Source organism: Schistocerca gregaria, chromosome 5 (assembly GCF_023897955.1).
Source record: "Schistocerca gregaria isolate iqSchGreg1 chromosome 5, iqSchGreg1.2, whole genome shotgun sequence".
Classification (NCBI taxonomy): Eukaryota; Metazoa; Arthropoda; class Insecta; order Orthoptera; family Acrididae; genus Schistocerca; species Schistocerca gregaria.
Genome location: NC_064924.1, coordinates 148,358,346 through 148,380,453, shown reverse-complemented (window position 1 = coordinate 148,380,453; position 22,108 = coordinate 148,358,346). Strand labels below are relative to the sequence as shown.

The 22,108-nt window shown below is 42.8% G+C and overlaps 1 protein-coding gene across 1 annotated transcript in view; it reads left to right on the top strand.

Annotated features, from left to right (window-relative positions):
- Positions 1 to 20,177, top strand: part of LOC126273048 (monocarboxylate transporter 1-like) — a 107,732-nt gene extending 87,555 nt beyond the window's left edge. The window contains exons 7-8 of the mRNA XM_049976445.1: positions 11,551 to 11,742; positions 19,804 to 20,177. Coding sequence (XP_049832402.1) covers positions 11,551 to 11,742; positions 19,804 to 19,928 — 317 coding nt within the window. The 3' untranslated portion in view covers positions 19,929 to 20,177. The remainder of the gene's footprint in view (positions 1 to 11,550; positions 11,743 to 19,803) is intronic.
- Positions 20,178 to 22,108: the final 1,931 nt, after the last annotated feature.

The window sequence follows — 22,108 nt, the reverse complement described above, 5'->3', positions numbered from 1 at the left end:
ATGGTGACTTCAGTGTAATTAATGGCTTTCATTAAAATGTAGTTCCTGTTTGTCATACTGCATATATCTTTCAGTTACCTTGTGTACTATATTATAGCAGTTATTTCTGCGTATGGTCAAGGTTTCATCGATCTATGTTGGCAGTGGCACATGATGCAAAAGTTTGTCTTGTCATTGCATTTCGCACGCCAGTGTTATTCATGTCGTAGCTGCTCCCACAGATACTCTACAGAGGCAGATCTGACGAACTTGCTTGTCACTGGAGAATCTGAATACCACGCGCAGACAGTTCATAGACATTGTCCTGTTGAAAAGTGGCGGCATGATACTGTCACACGAAACACGTAAGGAAGCAGACTGTCCGTTGTTAGTCGTTTATCTGGTGCTGCAGGGGTCGGTGCTCGGACCCTTTTAGAACTCCATGGACAGACCTTCGTGTCGTGATTGGCTCGCGCCGAGACAGCACTCACCCGCAGCATGTTCACCCGCACCATGAATGTCCAGACGATGAGGCGCCGCCTGCAGCTCAGGTGGAACTCACCGGGTGCATAGTTCAGAAAGCGGCGCCCCAGATTGAATGCCGGCAAGGGGCAGGCAGTAATCTCCACCCGACAGACGCTGCCGCCTGATCTGCCACCTTTCTTCGTCATGGGAAACTCTATCCCTCGAACAAAGTTCGCAAAATACCTCGGAGTGCCCTCAATTAGAGGCTCATCTGGGCGCCGTGTACACGAGAAGGGAGCAGTCTGGCACCTCTAGGCCTTCTGTTCTCTGCTTAAACCTAAGCCATCGCCGTCTCCGCAACACGACATTAAGCTCTACCCATCCATTGTCAGAACTTTGTTCGAGCATTTCTTGCTCGGCGTGCATGCAGGTCAAACACGAAAATCTTATCCCTGCTGAACGTTTTCATTCGGTTTTACGGTAACCTGACTAGCTGAGTTAGCCTTAGTTGATGTCGGGATGCCTTGTCCTTAAGCTGCTATGGAGAATATTGTTCTCAGGACTGGCCTCAGGTGATGTGGAGGTCATCTGTTCTCAGGCTGCTGAAGTTTAGCCATTATGTTGACCGCCTGCATTGTCCTTCATGGTCCACTTCAAAGGAGGAGCTGACTGCAAGGATTAACCTGCTCTTCAGTAGAAAGCACGACTGGTCCGCTGGAAGCTGACTCACCGCAGTTGGATGCCTGTCTCATCACGCAGCAGACGAGTTGAATATGGCCTTGCAAGAGGCTTCAGCTTAGGAGCCTGATTTGCGTGTCTGCCGCTTTTCCCCACACGCTGCCGCATACTCCAACAATGGTCTGACAAGGCATGGGTAGAGCTTCGTACTGTGTGGCGAAGGCAGCGATGACTGAGGGTTACGCTGAGGAGGCACGGAGCCGCCCCACTGCTCCGCTTCTCGTAAACGCGGCACCCAGATTAGCCCCTAATTGAGGGCACAGCAGGGCATTTTGTGGCCTTTGTCCAAGGGATGGAGTCTCCCAGGGTGTTGACAGGGGCGGCAGCATCTATTGGGCAAAGATAACTGCCTGCCTCTTGGCGGAATTGAATCTGGGGCGCCACTTTGTTGACCAGGTACCTAGAAAGTCTCAACAGAGCTGGAGGTGGTGTCTCATCGTCTGGACATTCATACTGGAGGTGAACATACTGTCGGTGAGTGCCATCTCTATGCGAGCCACCCTCGACATGAAGGCCTCTGAAGGAAGTACAAGGGGCCGAGCACCGATTCCTGTGGCACCCTTTCACGTAACTGCCTCTCTGTGGATGACCCATCGTCTGTCCTCCTGTGGAAGGTCCTCGCAGGTACTTCCATGTTTCCACCGCCCTCTGCGCCACATCCATCAGATGCAGCAGCTGGTGAGACCAGTTAATCTGGTATGATATTCTCTAGAGTGATATGTTGCTCCAGTCTTTTCGCATACAGCCATTCAAAGACCGTCGAGAGGGAAGGGAGCAAGCTGATGCCTTACGTCAGCCCTTGTCGGGTTTCTGGATAGCCAAAATTTCCTCATGCTTCCATGTGGAGGGATATGCTACCAAACACAGTATCTGGCTGAAGAACGATAGACCCTGGGTGGAAGATTCCTCAGTATATGTTTTTTTACTCCATCGCTCCCTGTAGCTTTCCTGGACTTCAGAGATATGAGATGTGCTGACACTTCTTCCTTGGTTCAGAATGGTTCAAATGGCTTTGAGCACTATGGGACTTAACATTTGTGCTCATCAGTCCCCTAGAACTTAGAACTACTTAAACCTAACTAACCTAAGGACATCACACACATCCATGCCTGAGGCAGGATTCGAACCTGCGACCGTAGCAGTCGCGCAGATCCAGACTGAAGCGCCTAGAACAGCTTGGCCACCGCGACCGGCTCTTCCTTGGTGATCGGTGGAATTTCTTGTGTCCTGCCTGGCAGGACTGCGGACAGCTGTGCTTCGATCAGACAGATGCAAGGAACTCTGTGACATACGGTTGGGTCTTTAGATTTACCTCAGTCACTACCAGCCATGACATGGTCACGGTACCACTACCAAAGTAGTCGTCTTCGTTAGTACCCGAAGTGTGGGAAGGCAATAACCCCTTGCAGAGGTTTTTCTTCTCCGTCCAATGGTGTGCGAGTTCAGTACTTGTTCTTGGTAGGCTGTCGATGTAATGGGCACACAATATGACGATTCTATCTTCAGAGTGTCAGACATGGTCGACCAGAGCCTTGACTATGAGTATGTATGTCTTCAATTTCCTGCCCAGTCCAACAATGGGCCACCGTCATATCCGAATGCTCCAAAAATCTGGATGTTACACGACTCGACCAGCAGCTCAAGTGGAAACCACAATGACCCCTCCTGGAAACTCAGACAGCTGATGATAATTCTATCTAATATGAGTACATCTCCATGTCGCTCACAGTGATCACTTAACATCTGACACTGTTCATGCCCCTTATATACCCTACCAAATTAAGTAACAGTTACTAATACGTAGAACGATGACGCTCTCCAGTAACCAAGGAGCTTGTCACAGAGCACTACAACTACAATGACGGCCAAAAATTGCAAAACCAAAAAATAATTAATGTACCGTACTTAAATTTCGGGAATACACATGTCTTGATAATGTTTTTAAGTGATTAAAATTGGAAGATCACAGTTTAACGTAAACCCGAAGAAAGGCATCGGAAAGCTGACATGCTACTAGATTGACAACCGGTATAACCACTACGTGAACGATGTTGGATTGTCTGCTTCGTAACACATGAGCAATGGAGCCTCTTACATCAAATGAAATATTATGGTTTGCAAGATTTGATAGTTTTGGCTAACTTTCCCTAACATGAAAAGTTTAACAGTTGATTTGATTTAGGGTTGTTACGGCAGAGTGGACACGATTGTATGTCTACATCTTTATTCCTTGTTTCTTGTGCACAACAGAAACGCAGGTCGTTTGTTTTTCCGTTTTAAACACAAATTTGTTCTGTTAAGAGATGATGTAATAACGTATAAAAACAAATACAATTATCCGTTAAATTGCCTTTCGTGTGTGCAGTGTAGTGTGAAGGTAGACTATTAGTATAAAGAATAATAGTTCGGCTAGTGATTTAGGCATTCTATTGACAATCTAAAATATATGAACTACGTTGGAAGGTGAAGAAATCTAAAAGAGGGACAGTAATAGAAAAATGGATAGAATGTAGAAAAAGGTATAGTTAAGTCCCTATCGCAGCACCCTGGGTTGTGAAATTGGCGTGTATATCGACTATCATCCCACAGTTAATGCCTACACTCAATTACTCTCAAATGGCTCAAATGGCTCTGAGCACTATAAGACTTAACTGCTGTGGTCATCAGTCCCCTAGAAATTAGAACTACTTAAACCTAACTAACCTAAGGACATCACACACATCCATGCCCGAGGCAGGATTCGAACCTGTGACCGTAGCGGTCTAGCGGTTCCAGACTGTGGCGCCTAGAAAGGCTCGCCCACTCGGGCCGGCGCCTACACTCAATTACTACTATGCATCTAATCGGTGCTGTTCTCCAGTTCACGCTCAGGCCTTTAGGATCTGGAGCCTTTGCTCTTCTTCAAGGGACAGTGCTAGTAATATTTATTTAAAAATATGTATAGCTATAGTTATTACAATTAGAACACTAGTCTGATGTTAGCCGTTATCTAAACCTATGATTTGACCTGCGCTAGATGTGAAACAGCTTTGTTTCCTCTGTAGAGTAGGCAGCTTTGTAACTGTGAGTGTTTGCGAGGGTGTGGACAGCTAACAGTGAGCTCCACACGCAATACTGATCACTTTTACTAAATAACTCGCACTCACTGTACACTTCTAATCCGTTTTGCAAACACGGTGCCCTGGAAAGTCGGCAGCGACACTTCTCTGTATATTCTACTACTAATATGTTTAAGAATTTCCTCACTATGTCATTAATTATTCATCAGTCTTCGGCGTCTCTTATAGCCTTGTATAAATCGTATAAAATCGAAATATTCTGTCTAGAGTTGATGCATAATGCTAAGGCTAAAACAACGTAGAATTCCACGCCTCAGTGACCGCTGACGCCTGTCTGCCTAAACTAGAGTGGTTCAAGATCTACAGCTACATACGTATTTTGCAAGTCACTGTATGGTGCAAGGTGGAGGGTACCTTGTACCGCTACTAGTCACTTCCTTTCCTATTCCACTCAGAATCTGAGCAAAGGGAAGGTTGTTTCATGCCTCCTTACGACCTCTAATTTCTCTTCGCAGTCCTTACGCACAGTATAGATTGGCAACAGCCGAACCGTTCTGCAGGCAGCTACAAATTCCCATTCTCTAAATTTTCTCAACAGCGTTTCGCGGAAAAACATCTTTTCCCTTTTGTGTTCACGAAGCATCTTCGTTATACTCACGTGTTGGTAGAACCTACCTGCACCATATCTAACAGAACATCTCTGAATTGCTTAGATGTCGTCCCTTAATGCGAACCGGTGGGATCCCAGGCACTCGAGCAGTAAAAATAGGTCGCTCTACTGACTCTGACAATGGCCGATTCCTGTCAAATTTGCACCACGTCCCGACTGGAATTGGCGTGGTGAATTTTCATCCTTTTTCCAGATATCTGAGAAAAGAGAGTAAACTCATCAAACTCATCAGTGTCACTTACGACGTAACAGTATAAGGTCCATGTTGACTATTCATATGAAACAATGTTCCTTCAGACATACATCCGTGTGTATAGGAACAGACACTGTGTGACGATCTACAACTGCTCATAAAATGTTAAGAAATGAGGTTACCTTCCAGTCAGAAGGCTGTTGCAGTCAGCCACTGTCATATTGACTTGCAAATAAAAGATTTCATCTGTCAATCGTCCTTTTTAAATTTTATTGGCAGATCTACACTCCTGGAAATTGAAATAAGAACACCGTGAATTGATTGTCCCAGGAAGGGGAAACTTTATTGACACATTTCTGGGGTCAGATACATCACATGATCACACTGACAGAACCACAGGCACGTAGACACAGGCAACAGAGCATGCACAATGTTGGCACTAGTGCAGTGTATATCCACCTTTCGCAGCAATGCAGGCTGCTATACTCCCATGGAGACGATCGTAGAGATGCTGGATGTAGTCCTGTGGAACGGCTTGCCATGCCATTTCCACCTTGCGCCTCAGTTGGACCAGCGTTTGTGCTGGACGTGCAGACCGCGTGAGACGACGCTTCATCCAGTCCCAAACATGCTCAATGGGGGACCGATCCGGAGATCTTGCTGGCCAGGGTAGTTGCCTTACACCTTCTAGAGCACGTTGGGTGACACGGGATACATGCGGACGTGCATTGTCCTGTTGGAACAGCAAGTTCCCTAGCCGGTCTAGAATGGTAGAACGATTGGTTCTATGACGGTTTGAATGTACCGTGCACTATTCAGTGTCCCCTCGACGATCACCAGAGGTGTACGGCCACTGTAGGAGATCGCTCCCCACACCATGATGCCGGGTGTTGGCCCTGTGTGCCTCGGTCGTATGCAGTCCTGATTGTGGCGCTCACCTGCACGGCGCCAAACACGCATACGATCATCATTGGCACCAAGGCAGAAGCGACTCTCATCGCTGAAGACGACACGTCTCCATTCGTCCCTCCATTCACGCCTGTCGTGACACCACTGGAGGCGGGCTGCACGATGTTGGGGCGTGAGCGGAAGACGGCCTAACGGTGTGTGGGACCGTAGCCCAGCTTCATGGAGACGGTTGCGAATGGTCCTCACCGATACCCCAGGAGCAACAGTGTCCCTAATTTGCTGGGAAGTGGCGGTGCGGTCTCCTACGGCACTGCGTAGGATCCTACGGTCTTGGAGTGCATCCGTGCGTCGCTGCGGTCCGGTCCCTGGTCGACGGGCACGTGGACCTACCGCCGACCACTGGCGACAACATCGATGTACTGTGGAGACCTCACGCCCCACGTGTTGAGCAATTCGGCGGTACGTCCACCTGGCCTCCCGCATGCCCACTATACGCCCTCGCTCAAAGTCGGTCAAATGCACATACGGTTCACGTCCACGCTGTCGCGGCATGCTACCAGTGTTAAAGACTGCGATGGAGGTCCGTATGCCACGGCAAACTGGCTGACACTGACGGTGGCGGTGCACAAATGCTGCGCAGCTAGCGCCATTCGACGGCCAACACCGCGGTTCCTGGTGTGTCCGCTGTGCCGTGCGTGTGATCATTGCTTGTACAGCCGTCTCGCAGTGTCCGGAGCAAGTATGGTGGGTCTGACACACCGGTGTCAATGTGTTCTTTTTTCCATTTCCAGGAGTGTATATTTCAGCTAGAAACTAGCTATTCTCAATGCACTATCATTGACCTGTGGATGAAGCCCGACCAACAGGCATTACAAGCATTGATCAAAAATGATAATGCATTAAGGATGGCTAGTTTCTAGCTGAAATCTAGATCTGCCAATAAAATTTACAAAGGACGACTTATAGCTGAAATCTATTATTTGCAAATGTTATTGACAAATTGCGAATCTAAGTTGACTGCAGCTGTAGTGCTTATTGGTAACATATGAAAATTCATGCTCGAATGGGACTCGAACCTGGATTTCCCACCTTAAGCGTTTCGGCTACCCGACCCAAATCAAATTTCGTATTATCTCGTCAACGTTTTCCCACTCACACTGCGAGTATATTCCCTTCAGTGTTTCGACCGCTACGGTCGCAGGTTCCAATCCTGCCTCTGGCATGGATGTTTGTGATGTCCTTAGGTTAGTTAGGTTTAAGTAGCTCTAAGTTGTAGGGGACTGATGACCTCAGATACTAAGTCCCATAGTGCTCAGAGCCATTTGAACCATTTTGCTGTAAGTGTCTGAAAAACAGAAGTAACTTTCATATTTCTAAAATAACATAAACCTACTTCTTTACGATTATTATTTTTCCCTCATGTATATGACTCGTGACAAGACTGAGCCATTTGGTTTCCACACTGTCTCACACTTAGTTATTCGCAATTTCAATGATTCAGATTTCACTTTCATGCTGCATTGTTTTCCACATTTACTCAGACAACAAAACAAGTGAAAAGTACGCAGTCTAGCACATAAAACAACAGCGTAGTTAAAATGGAAGCTTATGTATTAATTTGTAGTCCTTTCATGAAAATATTGTTCAGTTAGTGTTTTAAGAATCAGGTGTTTAGTTAACGTTCTGGTCGAACAACTGATCAAAACATATTAACATGTTAAGAACCTGAAACTTCCTGGCAGATTAAAACTGTGTGCCTGACCGAGACTCGAACTCGGCACCTTTGCCTTTATCGGGTAAGTGTTAGGGCACTTTCCCGCGAAAGGCAAAGGTCCTGTGTTCGAGTCTCGGTCCGGCACAGTTTTAATCTGCCAGGAAGTTTCACATCAGTGCACTCTCCGCTGCAGAGTGAAAATGTCATTCTGGATGTTAAGAACCTTTTTCCAAGGAAAGTCACAAATTCTGTGTTTTTTGCAGTCTTTTGTATGCCAGATGTTACTTAACGTAAAAAGTTTAAATTAGTGCCGTTGTTAACTATCCATCTTACTAACTTTTTTCCAGATTTTCAGAACAACTGATTTATAAGGTTTTAATAAGTCATAGCAATAAATGTAATATTCGATCGCTGTTCAGTGTAGATAGACGTTCCGAAGAGCCAGCTGATCCACGTGCAAACAGCTATGGAGCAGTGGCCTTTTTGCTCATATTACAAATAAATTTCAAGTCTCCTTTATCTTCTGTGACGTTTTTAAGTAAATGACTGAATGACTATGAAAGAAAGAAAACGAGTTCCTGAAGTTGTTATATTGGCAGACCTTAAATAGTCGTAACAGAAAACAGTGGTTCAGTGCGCATATGAAAATATTACAAAACAGTCTCGTAGAGACACTGGGATTGTGTACAGCACAGTATCACAATACGAGAATTACACACTGCCTTCCCATGCGTAGCTCCTTCTCATGGGATCTGACGAACTGGTTGTTGTGCCGGTATTATTCTCAAGTGATACAGGGGATTCTGCCTGGTGCGATGCTATTTAGCTTCGCTTCACATGCACATTTCCTAATACAACACACGCGGTCACTTCTTCTATAACACAAGTTACAGGCACTAATAGGTCATCATCTGCATTCACGAAACTGTGATAATGATAATAACGTAACTGTACTGTGGCACATTTTTCTTTTGCGTGTGGGGAAATTCTGTTAACGACGTCAACTACTGATGTGCATAATTTCTGATTCTTATGGTTGTTACTTTGCTTCAACGTGTTCCCTAAAACCATTGTAGTAGTTACGGTTAACAGCTATAACAACTCGAAATACTTTTACCGAAGTTGATTTTTAGTTTTAAAAAGTTGACAGTCAGTTCTGGACATTCGGAAACAAATTTTCAAAACAGACAAAATCACCTTCAACGCACAACTATAGCACCAGCCGGCACGGTGACTCAGCGTGTTCGGTCAGAGGGTTACGTGCTCTCTGTAATAAAAAAACTGAGGCAATCGATCAACATCGAACATAAATGGATGTCTTACGACGTCCGCCCTGAGCAGATGCAACGAACACAAGCGAACAAAAATGAGATTAATAAAAAAAAATAGCACCAAGACTATCTGTTCCATTGCTTATTCTACAGTATATCTGCATTCCATCATTGCGACAGAAATGATTATCAGAGCACCTCCAAGTCCAAACCGCACAGAAGCCGATCCGCTACCTCCATGAACAGAAGTGCCGCGGTTTTAAGTATGGAGATTCTATTGGACTGAATATGACACCACTGTCAGCAATCGACTTATAAGGGGACATGTCACTGAGATGATTCCTCGAATGTGAAGTATGCTGTGTTACTCAATTATAATATATGTATATTCCATTCTGTATTTATAACGCAAACTAATTTGTTTAGCAATTAGTTCAAATGCAGGTTACAGTGTCCCATCATTCATTTAACCAATTTGAAAACGTTTACAATTACGTTACCGATACTGTCAACCCAATAACTTACAGAGAAACAAACGTGGAAATTGGTTTTCAAAGTGCATTTCCAGTTTTTCTGCAAGCATAGGTCATTACGTGTGTATGAATGATATGCCCCTTGTTTCAGCTGTTTGAAATACGGGGTGTAAGTGAATCAAGTGCTGACATTTCTATTGACTAGTGAGAAAGGTGAACTGAACAACATTACATCAAAAGTTACATCATTTGCAGACAAATAATTATAGATATTACAAGTCGTATGTTTTTGGGTTGGGTGGTACCTCCAAGTGCATGTGGTCAGGTGTGGAAATTTGGCTGCATGGACGCAAGGCAGGTAGTTTGTACTTACCAGCGTAGTCCAGCTGGTGTTGCAGTTACTACTGCGCACAAAACATCAGGCTGTAAAGTTATTGAAGTGTTTGTGGGAAGAGTGACGCAGAAAAATCATCCAACTATCTGATGTGTGCATATACCCTCCTGGCCATTAAAATTGCTACACCACGAAGATGACGTGCTATAGACGCAATATTTAACCGAGAGGTAGGAGATGCTGTGATACAGAACACAGCATTCACACAAGGTTGCCGCCTGTGGCGACACCTACAACGTGCTGTCATGAGGAAAGTTTCGAACCGATTTCTCATACACAAACAGCAGTTGACCGGCGTTGCCTGGTGAAAGGTTGTTGTGATGCCTCGAGTAAGGATGAGAAATGCGTACCATCAGGTTACCGAGTTCGATAAAGGTCGGATTGTAGCCTATGGCGATTGCGGTTTATCGTATCATGACATTGCCGCTCGCGTTGGTCGAGATCCAATTACTGTTAGCAAAATATGGAATCTATGGGTTCAGGAGAGTAATACGAAACGCCGTTCTGGATCCCAACGGCCTCGTATCACTAGCAGTCGAGATGACAGGCATCTTATCCGCATAGCTGTAACGGATCGTGCAGCCGCGTCTCGATCCCTGAGTTAACAGATGGGGACATTTGGAAGACAACTATCTGCACTAACAGTTCGACGACGCTGCAGCAGCATGGAATATCAGCTGGGACACGATGGCTGCGGTTACCCTTGACCATCCATTACAGACAGGAGCGCTTGCGATGGTTTACTCAGCGACGAACATGGGTGCACGAGTGGCAAAACGTCATTTTTCGGATTAATCCACGTTCTGTTTACAACATCATGATGGTCGCATCCGTGTTTGGTGACATCGCGGTGAACGCACATTGGAAGCGTGTATTCGTCATCGCCATACTGGCGTATCACCCGGCGTGATGGTATGGTGTGCCATTGGTTACTTGTCCCGGTCACCTCCTGTTCGCATTGACGGCACTTTGAACAGTGGACGTTACATTTCAGATGTGTTGCGCCCCGTGGCTCTACCCTTCATTCGATCCCTGCGAAACCCTAAATTTCAGCAGGATAATGCACGACCGCTGTTTCAAGTCCTGCACGGGCCTTTCTGGATGCAGCAAATGTTCGACTGCTGCACTGGCCAGCACATTCTCCAGATCTCTCACCAATTAAATACACTTGGTGAATGGTGGCCGAGCCACTGGCTCCACAATAAGGCAGTCACTACTATTGATGAAGTGTGGTATATTGTTGAAGCTGCATGGGCAGCTGTACCTGTACATCCCATCCAAGCTCTGTTTGACTCAATGCCCAGGCGTACCAAGGCCGTTATTACGGCCAGAGGTGGTAGTTCTGGGTACTGATTTCTCAGGATCTATGCACCCAAATTGCGTGAAAATGTAATCACACGTCAGTTCTGGTATATTATATTTGTCCAATGAATACCCGTTTCTCATCTTCATTTCTTCTTGGTGTAGCAATTTTAATGGCCAGTATTGTACTTGTACTCGTTACACCATGTACGTTAGCGGTGTCTTGTAATATGTAGAGAAGCGTACAAATATCCTATCATGTACACATATCTTTCCTTTGGTGAGAGATTTTTGTGAGTTTTTTGTGAGTTTCTATTATGCGATCTCTTATTTCGGCATAGTATTCAGTTCTAAGGTCGTGACGTGATATCGGTGTGTTGCAGCGGTGGCCATGAGCTCTGAGCTGGTGACGCTGTGCGTCTGGAGCGCCCTGTGTGGTTTCGCCAGAGGCGTCGCTGTCGTCAACTCCAACATGTGTGTGGCAGACACCTGCCCCGACCACAAGCTGCCGGCCGCCGTCGGGCTCAACATGATGTTCGCCGGCGTCCTCATGTTCGGCGTTGGGCCCATTGTGGGTAAGGCGCTAACCTTCCAACATCTACTTCCAGTTACTAGTGCACATTGGATGGATCTGTTACGGAGTCTGATTCTCTTTGTCGTTTTCTTGGGTCTTCAATCCAAAGACTCTCTCCATGCTACTTGTAAGGCTACGATATCTACTGGCAGCCACATTCTATCTGAGGCGGATATTCATTTGTTATCGTTGTGCTGACATTGTGAGATTTTACGATTTGAGAAGGGTTTTGTTTTCATTAGGGAAGATACATCGACAGACAAATATCGTAATTCAGTAAGATGAAGCATCGCCTTGCTAAGTACCGATATCAACGGTTCTTCGAATGAGAAGCATCAATACTTTGATATATCAGCGCCAAAAATTTAGTATTAAAATTAAGGTTAATTACGATTGCTTCTGTTATTTAAAACTGTAAGGAGTGAGTTTTATGAATTACTAAAACATTTCGGAAACCCAAATTTAATTATACATTATTTTGCATGTAAACAGACAAATACAGAAGTTACACTAGACCATAGGACAACATAGACAGAAAAAATAGGTCAAATTACAGACAATACAAAGGATAAGCTGTCATTGCTGTAAGTTAATTTGTAAAAAAATTAAAATAATAAGTTTATTTGTGCGTTACGCTTTCAATCTACTTCTTTGTGCATAAATCGCTTCACCAGCTTTGGAAATGTCTTTTTGCGGGAACTCAGGTCTCCAAACAGAGGAATAATTCCTAGCTGCATAATACAGCTTGAAACTAGGCTGAGATACTTTCCTCCAGATTGTCAATGAGGCACCCTCCAACAACTGCCCTCCGGCTGATATTCGCAAATATACTGATAATTCTGGGAGAAGATTCCAAATTTCTGTAGCAACTTCAAAGTATGAAACAGTAGGCGTCGTTCTTAGGTTGTGAGTACTTCAGTATTAATAGAAAGCTAATTTCAGTTTTCTATGTTATTGATTAGCTCATGACAATAAACAATATTATACGATTATATCGTCGCAAAATATCAATGTTACCTATCAGCTGGCCCACTATCGATTAAAAGTATCGCGATATTGACACCCACATATCGATATTTTGATATATCGCTATCCCATAATCTTACACTAGTTTATTATGTTACTTGGGAGTCGTGTGTGTTAGAGTGAGTCAGTAGCTCGCCTCACGAGAGAAGGTAGATAGTACTTTGGAGATAGCTTAATGATACAGAAGACTTCTGAATACTAAATAGGGGACTAATACCTCTGATCTAAGACATGGAAGGGTGATAAGAGGGACAAAATCAATAGAACACATCAACGGGAAATGGGGTTTTATCATCTCAAATGAGCATGACGAACAAGCTCAATAACTGTCTAATACGAGTTTCATCTCAACATTAGTAATATGAAGGGGGAAATTTTCACAATGACACCAACCTGAGTAAATAAATGCTGCAAAAGTATAGACGAGCGCGAGTGCAGAATGACGTATAGTGAGGGATGAAATTGTTGTGTAATAAATGATGACTATAATTATAAGTGTCGCTCATCAGAATTCTTAGTAGAAATTAATATGAGGTGGGTTCATCCGTCACCTTTAAGATGTCTACAACTTCGATAGGGGAACACTTGCAATGAGATGTCTGAATCTCTGTGGATAAATGGCAGCACATTCTTCCTCAACAGCTGAAACCAGAGAATGCACTGATGTTGGACGCTGGGGTGTTTAGTGAAGTCGACGTTCTATCTCACCCCGGAGATGTTCCATTGGACTCAAGTCGGGTCTCTGCGCAGGCCAATCCATTTCAGGAATGTTTTTGTCCATAAACCATTGTCTCACACAAGATGACCGCGTACGTTTTCATGCAGACATAAACCTCGTGTCCGAGCTGTTCGTCTACTGTACGCAGCGCACAGTGTCGTAAAATGTGTTCATACCCATCCCTATTTTGTGTTATCTTATGTAGAATAAGGAAACCACGCCCTTACCATGAAAAAAAGCCCATACAGTAACACAAATTCCGCCATACTTCTGTGTTGGCACTACACATGACGCCAGAAACGTTATTCGGGCTTTCAACAATTCCACATTATTCCATTTAATTACCCACTGGATACAACGTAATTCAAAGCAATGACTATAGAAACTTCCTGACAGATTAAAACTGTGTGCCGGAGCGAGACTCGTACTCGGGACTTTTGCTTTTCGTGACAAATGTTCTACCAACTGAGCTACCCATGGAAGGTAGGCGACGACGTACTGGCGGGAGCAAGGCTGCGAGAACGAGTCCTGAGTTGTGCGTGCGTAGGTCAGTTGGTGCTGGCATGGTAGCTCAGCATGTTCGGTCAGAGCGTGAACTGCCCTCTGTACCAAAAACTGAGTGAACGCATCAACGACGTCCGCACTGAGCAACTAGCCATAACGAGCAAAATGACAGCCGGCAAGGTAGCTCAGAGTGTTCGGTCGGAGGGTTAGCCGCCATCTGTAATAAGAAACTGAGTTTATGGAAAGAAGATGAGCTTGAACAAGGGTCGTAGGACATTCATCCCGAACAAGTAAAACGAACAATCACTAACAAAATGAGATCAAAAGTTGTTAGAGCACTTGTCCACCAAAGGCAAGGTCCCGAGTTCGAGTCGGCACACAGTTTTAATCTGCCAGGAAGTTTCGTATCAGCGCGCACCCCGCTGCAGAGTGAGTGTCTATAGAAATGCATGTGACGGTTCCTCGACCATTGTCCTTCATTATTTTTAACATATTATGCACTATCATTGCGCTAACTGGACTGTTGATAGCAGTGTGGAACTCACCAGAGTTTCGTGCAGCTAATTTTACGCGATCTTTTAAATCACCCTCAGCATATCTCGACGGACGTTCTCCACCTGAGCTTGAGGTTATCCTGGTCCTTTGCGTTTCCTGTTTATAACTGCATCACGAATGGTCTACTTTGGCAGGTTTAGAATGACTGAAGTGTCGCTGATGCATATGTTACTCACCTGATATCAATGACGAGTGAAGACCCGAGGATAATGGGCTCTACTGCTTGACCGATTCTGCTGTTACTGCTTCTCTGTTCCATATCATTTGATGACTGTGATATAACTGAATGTTATCGGCTAATCTTGAACGTTTCATTTCTTCTAGCCGAACCTGAAAAATGGTTCGAATGGCTCTAAGCACTGTGGGACCTACCATCTGAGGTCATCAGTCCCCTAGAACTTACAAGTACTTAAACCTAACTAACCTAAGGACATCACACACAGGCATGCCCGAGGCAGGATTCGAACCTGTAGCAGCAGCGCGGTTCCGGACTGAAGCGCCTAGATCCGCTCGGTCACAGCGGCCGGCCCGAACCTGAACTCGATTCGTCTCATACGCAGCAGACGTCATTACTGGTGATTGTACCGTACAGTACCCGCATCTGCATTCAGATTCAGTGTATAAATGAGATGGCAGTGTGCAGAAGCTAATCAACAGCCAGCTGATGGAAAGTGTCATTTAATTTCCGAAGATTGCTATGGTACATTTGCGCGGAGGAAATGCCATTACAGAAGGCTGTTTTAATTCGTTCTTGTCATACAGTCATATAGTGTCACGCAGGGGCATTAGACCTTTTCTTTTCGCTTTAACTTTCATGGATCCTTTAAGCCAGTAAATTCGCGTTAGTTGCATTCACTGCAACAAGCTGCTAAGCTATGTACAGCTAGAGCATGCAAGAGAAACTGTGTACATGCATAAGTCGACATTAATAAGAGATATGAGACCAGCCACAGTTTAAAAGCCGTTCAACATGTTTCAGTTTATTGCTCATAAAATGTATACAAATAAATAGTTATTTTATACTTGCTTACACGTCACAACAACTGATTAACTCTCGATCTGCGATTGTTTATTGCTAAATTTTAAGTTCACTCTTGTCTTTCTGTATGAAGTGGTAAGGTCTTTCTTAGAGAATGTCAGAGTTTTGGTACAGGGGAATGAACATAGCGAATGTCGGTTCTAAATGCCGAAGAACCCTAATAACATCTTATACAGCCAAGAGCTAGTTCCTAAAGTCTATGTAAAAGAGTCAACATAATGATATCTTTTGGGACTCTTATTTCACAAATAATGAAATCGCTTTTTTGTTAAGATACTGTATTCTGCATTTCTGTGTATTTTATCACATGTATTGGTAGGTGACAGAGTATTCAACTACTTGGAACGCAGAATTGATAAGTAACACCACATTAAGAACTTGGCGTACACAACAAAGGATGTACTGTGCTCATAACTGTGTCAGCGTCATCACACTAGAGCGATATGAGTAACGTAAAATGCAAGGGCCGCACAGGAGGGGCAAATATTAAGACACATTTCTTTAACTAGCTTTAACCTCTTTGTTTTTTACTTGTCGTCAAGATTATAACTTACAACTTTCTACGAGTATTCTTTCTTCGGTGTGTAATAAAGATTTTTACACATTTACATTAAAAAAAGGTAATTCAGAACATCCATTTTCATTTGACCTGACGTAAATCTCACGTTATATGCAACGCTATGGTTCCATTGACGGGAGATTTGGATATCGTTTGTATATAAAAAAAAAACTCGTAGCACCAGTACAGATGGATAATCAGCATTCCAGTTGCAATAATTTATGACAGACGTTGCGAAGAAGCAAAATGGATACTTTGCAAGTGCGTTATGTTAAGACACAAAATTAGTGTAAGTGAAGAACATATCCCGTTATTTGATAATTACTACTGATGAAACGCATAAAAGAGTTTTTGTTCATCGATTTTTTTATGACTATGACTATTCAACATTAGTTTGTAGGGCAAAGTGTACTATGTGAGACCATAAATATATAGACACACATATTGATAAACGTATTTCACTGACGATTTTACAGAGTGAAAGACGAATGTAACACCACTAATGTCTTTCCATAACTTCCATTATCAAATACATGATTCTGTTATAGTAAGTTGCCATTTGGAGGGTTGTACAGGAAACTAAGAGTAAAGACTTTTAAATGATTAGGTGTGTGTAGGCTAGGTTAAATTCACTTACGATATTTCAAAGTATGCGGGGAGTAGTGATGAGGAAATAATACATCATAACTGACAAAGTAGATAATTAACACCTTTCAAACCCTTTGGCAACAAATTTTGACATCAACTTTTACTGTATCTTAGCTAGAACAAAGGTATTTTTTCCCAGTGGAAAAATATTCCACCTTTTCATTATGCGAAGCTGTTGCCAACTGTTGGGCATCACTATGAAAATACCAGCAAGTGTCTGTAGCAGTGTGCAGCAGTTTAGGACCACCAAAATACATTGATGTGGTTGCTTCGCTATATTCCACTGTACAATTGATTATTTTTATTGTTACTCTGCATGGTAATTATTGAATGATCATTTAATTGTTTATTGCAGTACGGAATATCTCGTAATTAGTTATGTTGGACAATAAAATGAAGCCAAGTGTACAAAGTATGTATTGGAAACGGGAACATATTTTTACATAAATCTAGCATGCAAATCATCAAAAAATCACCTAAGAGCATAACTACTTATAAAAAATTTTCCTTACTCCAGAAATAAATCTTGTCTGAAAGTGATAAGAGATTGCAGTGCTTTCCAACGAAAACAGTCTACAAGTCTGTGTGAAATTAATCTTATTGCTCGACTCCTATTATAGTTCCCACTCCCAAGAGCGGAGACTCGTTTCTGTATTAATATGGCTTCATCACAATAATCTACATGTTAACATCGTAGTTTTGGCTCAAATATTCGTTTTTTATACTGGTAGCTATTGAGCGATTAATGAAAATATATGTCGGACAACGACTGGTCCTAGGATTACGTGTTTATCGAAATTGATTGAGGTATCACTGATATTTCCTAACGTTACTTCCGAACACAGGAGCGAAAGGTTCTCCACGCGACACTTTGGAATAGCACCATTGAGAGCTGGGGCAACAGATTCAGTGGGGGTCCCTGGCTTCCCCTGCCAAAGGGATATTTATAAACTGACTTCTATCCACTGAAACGAAACAAATTGCATCAGTGTGGATAAAACCAAAATTTCGATCCGCAATGTACATTTCCCACATACTGTTTGCTCTCCTATTTGGAAGTAGTGGAGAAAACATTAGTGACAATGAAAGTTATAATCAGCTTTTGAGGTGGCTCATACAGTCTAATCGTTTTTCACAGTAAGAAAGCCAAGACAAGAAACACACGTTTTTCTTTTCGTTTCAAGATTAATTCCTCAAACTTGTTTACTTTCAAGGAAAAGCCTTGCTTTGGATACATGAAGACGGCATCAATCGCCAAAGATTGAATGACTGCGAAGGCGTTTATTGGTGCAGGTGCTGAAGGGGGCGGATGAAGGCCCGGTAAAAAAAGTAAAAATAAAAGAAAAAAGGAAGTTTGAAAACAAAATTTAGAAAGCGGATTCAGGCACAGTCACGCCATATTCATTACACTGAACTTCAGAATTTTCTGTGTATACTTCACAGACATCCTTTGATGTCACTGCACTTCGTTCAGTTCGTCCTCATCGATTCCACCCATGAATTTCAATTTCTGGGCAAGTTATTCATCAAAAGTGAACCTTGCAGCTAGTTGAGTAAACAATCTAACGTGTTTCTGTTGTACATATACATGATACCTAACTATATCTTTCTTAGCTTCCGCTTCATTCAGCCTCGACGAAATAATCAATAACTGCGGCAATAAATTCTAGTAACGAAGGGGCGGTCTTATTACCACCAATCGTTGTACCGCTTCTTAAATATCCACATCATCTACTTGTAAAATCTCTACCAGATATCATCCGTAATATGTGCTTCTTACCTTAATGTTTGTACCGATCGCAGAGATGTAGTTGTTACTGGAATAGTATTTAGATGCGTTACGCTTCAAATGCCAATCGGGCCATCGAATATTAGGCTTTTCATGCTTTCAGTAAAATTCTAAAATGGTTTCTTTGGAAACGATACAATCCTTCCCCGTCTTACCTTAATTCCAACTGGTACTGCGCCGATAACAACACCGTCGTCGACGAAACGTTAAATTATAAGTTTCCTTCAGTCAATCTTCCATTCTTCTGGGCAGATTACTTTGCAAATATCCGAATAAAAGGTCTCATATTCACAGACATCGTATGTTCTCGTTTTCTTACCAAAAACAATTTTCTGATATACTTCTCCAGTTAATTAAATAAAGCTTGTAGTACAGTATCTTTGCGTGGGGAGTGGAAGCTGACTCAATCCAACCGAAGTGGGTTATTGTTGTCCAAGTTGTCGCATATTATAATTAGATGTAAGGGATGTACGACAGGAATGTCCATGATATAACAAATTATACAAGACAAGCATTATTTATTAAATCTGCTTTAATACTGTTGTGGTTACAACGAGAGAAAACATTAGTACCATTGAAATTAACCTATTTTGCCGGTATTTTTATGGTTTCACACCTCTTTTCCACCTTTTCGAATCTTCATTTATCCTATAGACACTTCAAAGTGATTTTCCTGGCAACACTTACTGCATCTGTCTGCTAGGACAGTTTGTGCAATATTTATTGTCGTTCTCTTTGTGCATCTAAGGCAGCCCATAAATTCATTCACCACTTTCTTGGTCATTTTTGAGGGTCATAAACCTAACTATCCATTACAGATTCTTTCACATCCAGAATTGTGCATTAACCCCAACGTAAGACCAATTCCGGCCGGTGTGGTCGAGCGGTTCTAGGCGCTTCAGTCTGGAACCGCGAGACCGCTACGGTCGCACGTTCGAATCCTGCCTCGCCTATGGATGTGTGTGATGTCCTTAGGTTAGTTAGGTTTAAGTAGTTCTAAGTTCTAGGGGACTGATGACCTCAGATGTTAAGTCCCATAGTACTTAGAGCCATTTGAACCATTTGAAGACCAATTTTTCCTCTCTCTCTTTCTCTCTGTGTTGTAAACTTCCTAGATGACCTATCGTTGAATTACGTGCCCATGTCTTTATCTATAAACAGAATATGCTTCTCCTCAGTTGTGATTGTGGGGTACATAATATTAAATATTTTTCTATTTTTCAGGTTTTGTCCGTGACAAGACAGAAGACTACCCGCTGTGTATGCACCTCCTGTCTGGAATGCTGCTCACGGCCATGTTTTCTTGGTTTATTGAAGGAGTCGTTCAGTGGTACCGCCAGAAGAAATGAATTCTCAGTCTATAATCAACAGTGTCTAATTCCCGATCATCAGTCCTTTTAATGCTTTCGTTTTTTAAAGAGATTTTCTAGATCATAACAAAGAGTTATTTATTCTGGTCTAGCTAAGTAGATTCCTTCGAAGTAGTCAAGAACGGGAAAATGTTTGTAAATGTACTTATGCAGAACTGCACTTTCAAATTTGAATGTTTTGTTGAATCTCAGAAAAGCATGCATAAAATTTGTATTGTCTAAGAAAAACGTTATATCCTTAGAGATTACTGTTACATATAGCCTTCACCATTAACATCCTTTCAATATCTGGTTGACTTCGACCACAATTTGTAGACAGGTAAATATCACAGATATCACTGTAACATAATGGAAAGCTAGTGAAAAATCTTAGCGTACAGTTTTGGCATATGCAGTAGAACTTTGATAACCCAGCTAGTAGGAGAACAAGATAGGTAACAGAAATTGGTGCAGTATCTTTAGGAATAGAACAGGTATCTTTCGTTGTCGAGGACATGCAATATGTTGGACATGTATCTACCACTGACGCTTTTTCTGAAATTTTCTTCTGAGTCCTGTGAAACATTGCGGAAGTACTGTACTAACTTGTTTCTTGGGCTAAGCTCAATTTTTACAGAAATGTTTTGTAAAGCGAATTTTACAAAAGATTTCAAGGCGTCTGGAGCCACAGCATAAGAGACGTGAGTTGTAAGAGTTTCTTCTTCGTCACTCTAAGTTTCTTGTGCCTCCTTTGGGTAGAAAGCACTTTCTAACATAACATCGTCAGTTGGCTCTTCTTCGACAGCTAAATTACTGTTAATGTTGATCTATTCATCAACTGCTACTGCAGAAAACGCACGCACTTCACTAGTTGATGCCAAATTTACCACTCGAAAGGTTGTCGACTCATCGTCATTTCCATTACTTTCCGTCTAGGCGTCTTCAACTAGTTTAGGCGACAGTTTTCTCCAGGCACTGGGCAGTGTTGTATTTTTCAGAGTTCTAAGCAATTGCAGTGGTCAAAATAGCGTTTTTAATTAAAAAATTCCGTTCCAAATCTTTGACACTGCATTCTGAGCTTATTAGTTTTTCCCAAACATTCCTGTGTGTTAGCACTTGAAATGAAATGAAATGATCGTGTGGTATTGATGGCCGGGAGGCCCCATGCTGAGGAGGTTGGCCGCCGAGCTGCAAGTCTTATTTCAATCGACGACACACAGGGCGAGTTGCATGCCCGGGATGGTGATATGATGATTAAGACGACATATCATCCAGTCCACGAGGAGGGAAAATCTCCAACCCGGGCCCACTGCGTGATAGACAAGAACGTTACACTCAGCTAAACAGCCACTTGAAATTTTGTATGACACCTTCGTTCATCTTCTGCGGGAGGATATGTGTAAAAATGTATTACCTGACATAAGGTCCGAATCTGGAGGGTGAGACCGCAACTGGTAATGATGGGAACCTCTTTAGAGGTTCTTTCATAGCTGGAACGAAATGACGAAAGAATAGATTTTTTTCTGAACTATGCTTTCATCCAGGCATTAGTATGTGGGGCATAAACAACCGGCAAATTTATCACATTTATTAGAGATCTAGGCTTTTCATATCTTCAAATCACAATCAAAAGCAGTTTAAGATTGCTTGAAGCATTTCCACCAACTACGACAGTTATCCTGCATTTGTTCTTATTAAAACTCTTTGCGTTGCAGTCCTCAGTTGCCGCTAGGGTTGAATATGGCGAAGACCGTCATAGCAGACCAACCTCATCGGCTTTGTAAATTTTGTGTGGAAAAAATTTATGCTCATAAATAAGATTACGAAATTTTGCTTTGTACTCATTTGCAGCACCCTCATCAGCGGATTTTCTCACACAGAAACAATTAGTTTACGGATGCAATGACGAATTTTGAAATTAAGAAGCCACATTTTCGAAAATGAAAGAATTCCATCTGCTAGCAGATCTAATACCTTGTGGAAAAATGTGTCCAGTCATTACAATCTACGTCAGTACTCAGATGAAACTGCATGGCGAAATTCGAAAGAGATGCACATAAAGTGAATTTTATCCATATTGGATGCTGTTGAACTGCGTTACTGTTCCTTTATAGTGTGTAGAAAAATTTCCGATATCAGTCACAATAAAAGGTTATTTATTTGTTACACTACCGGTTTCG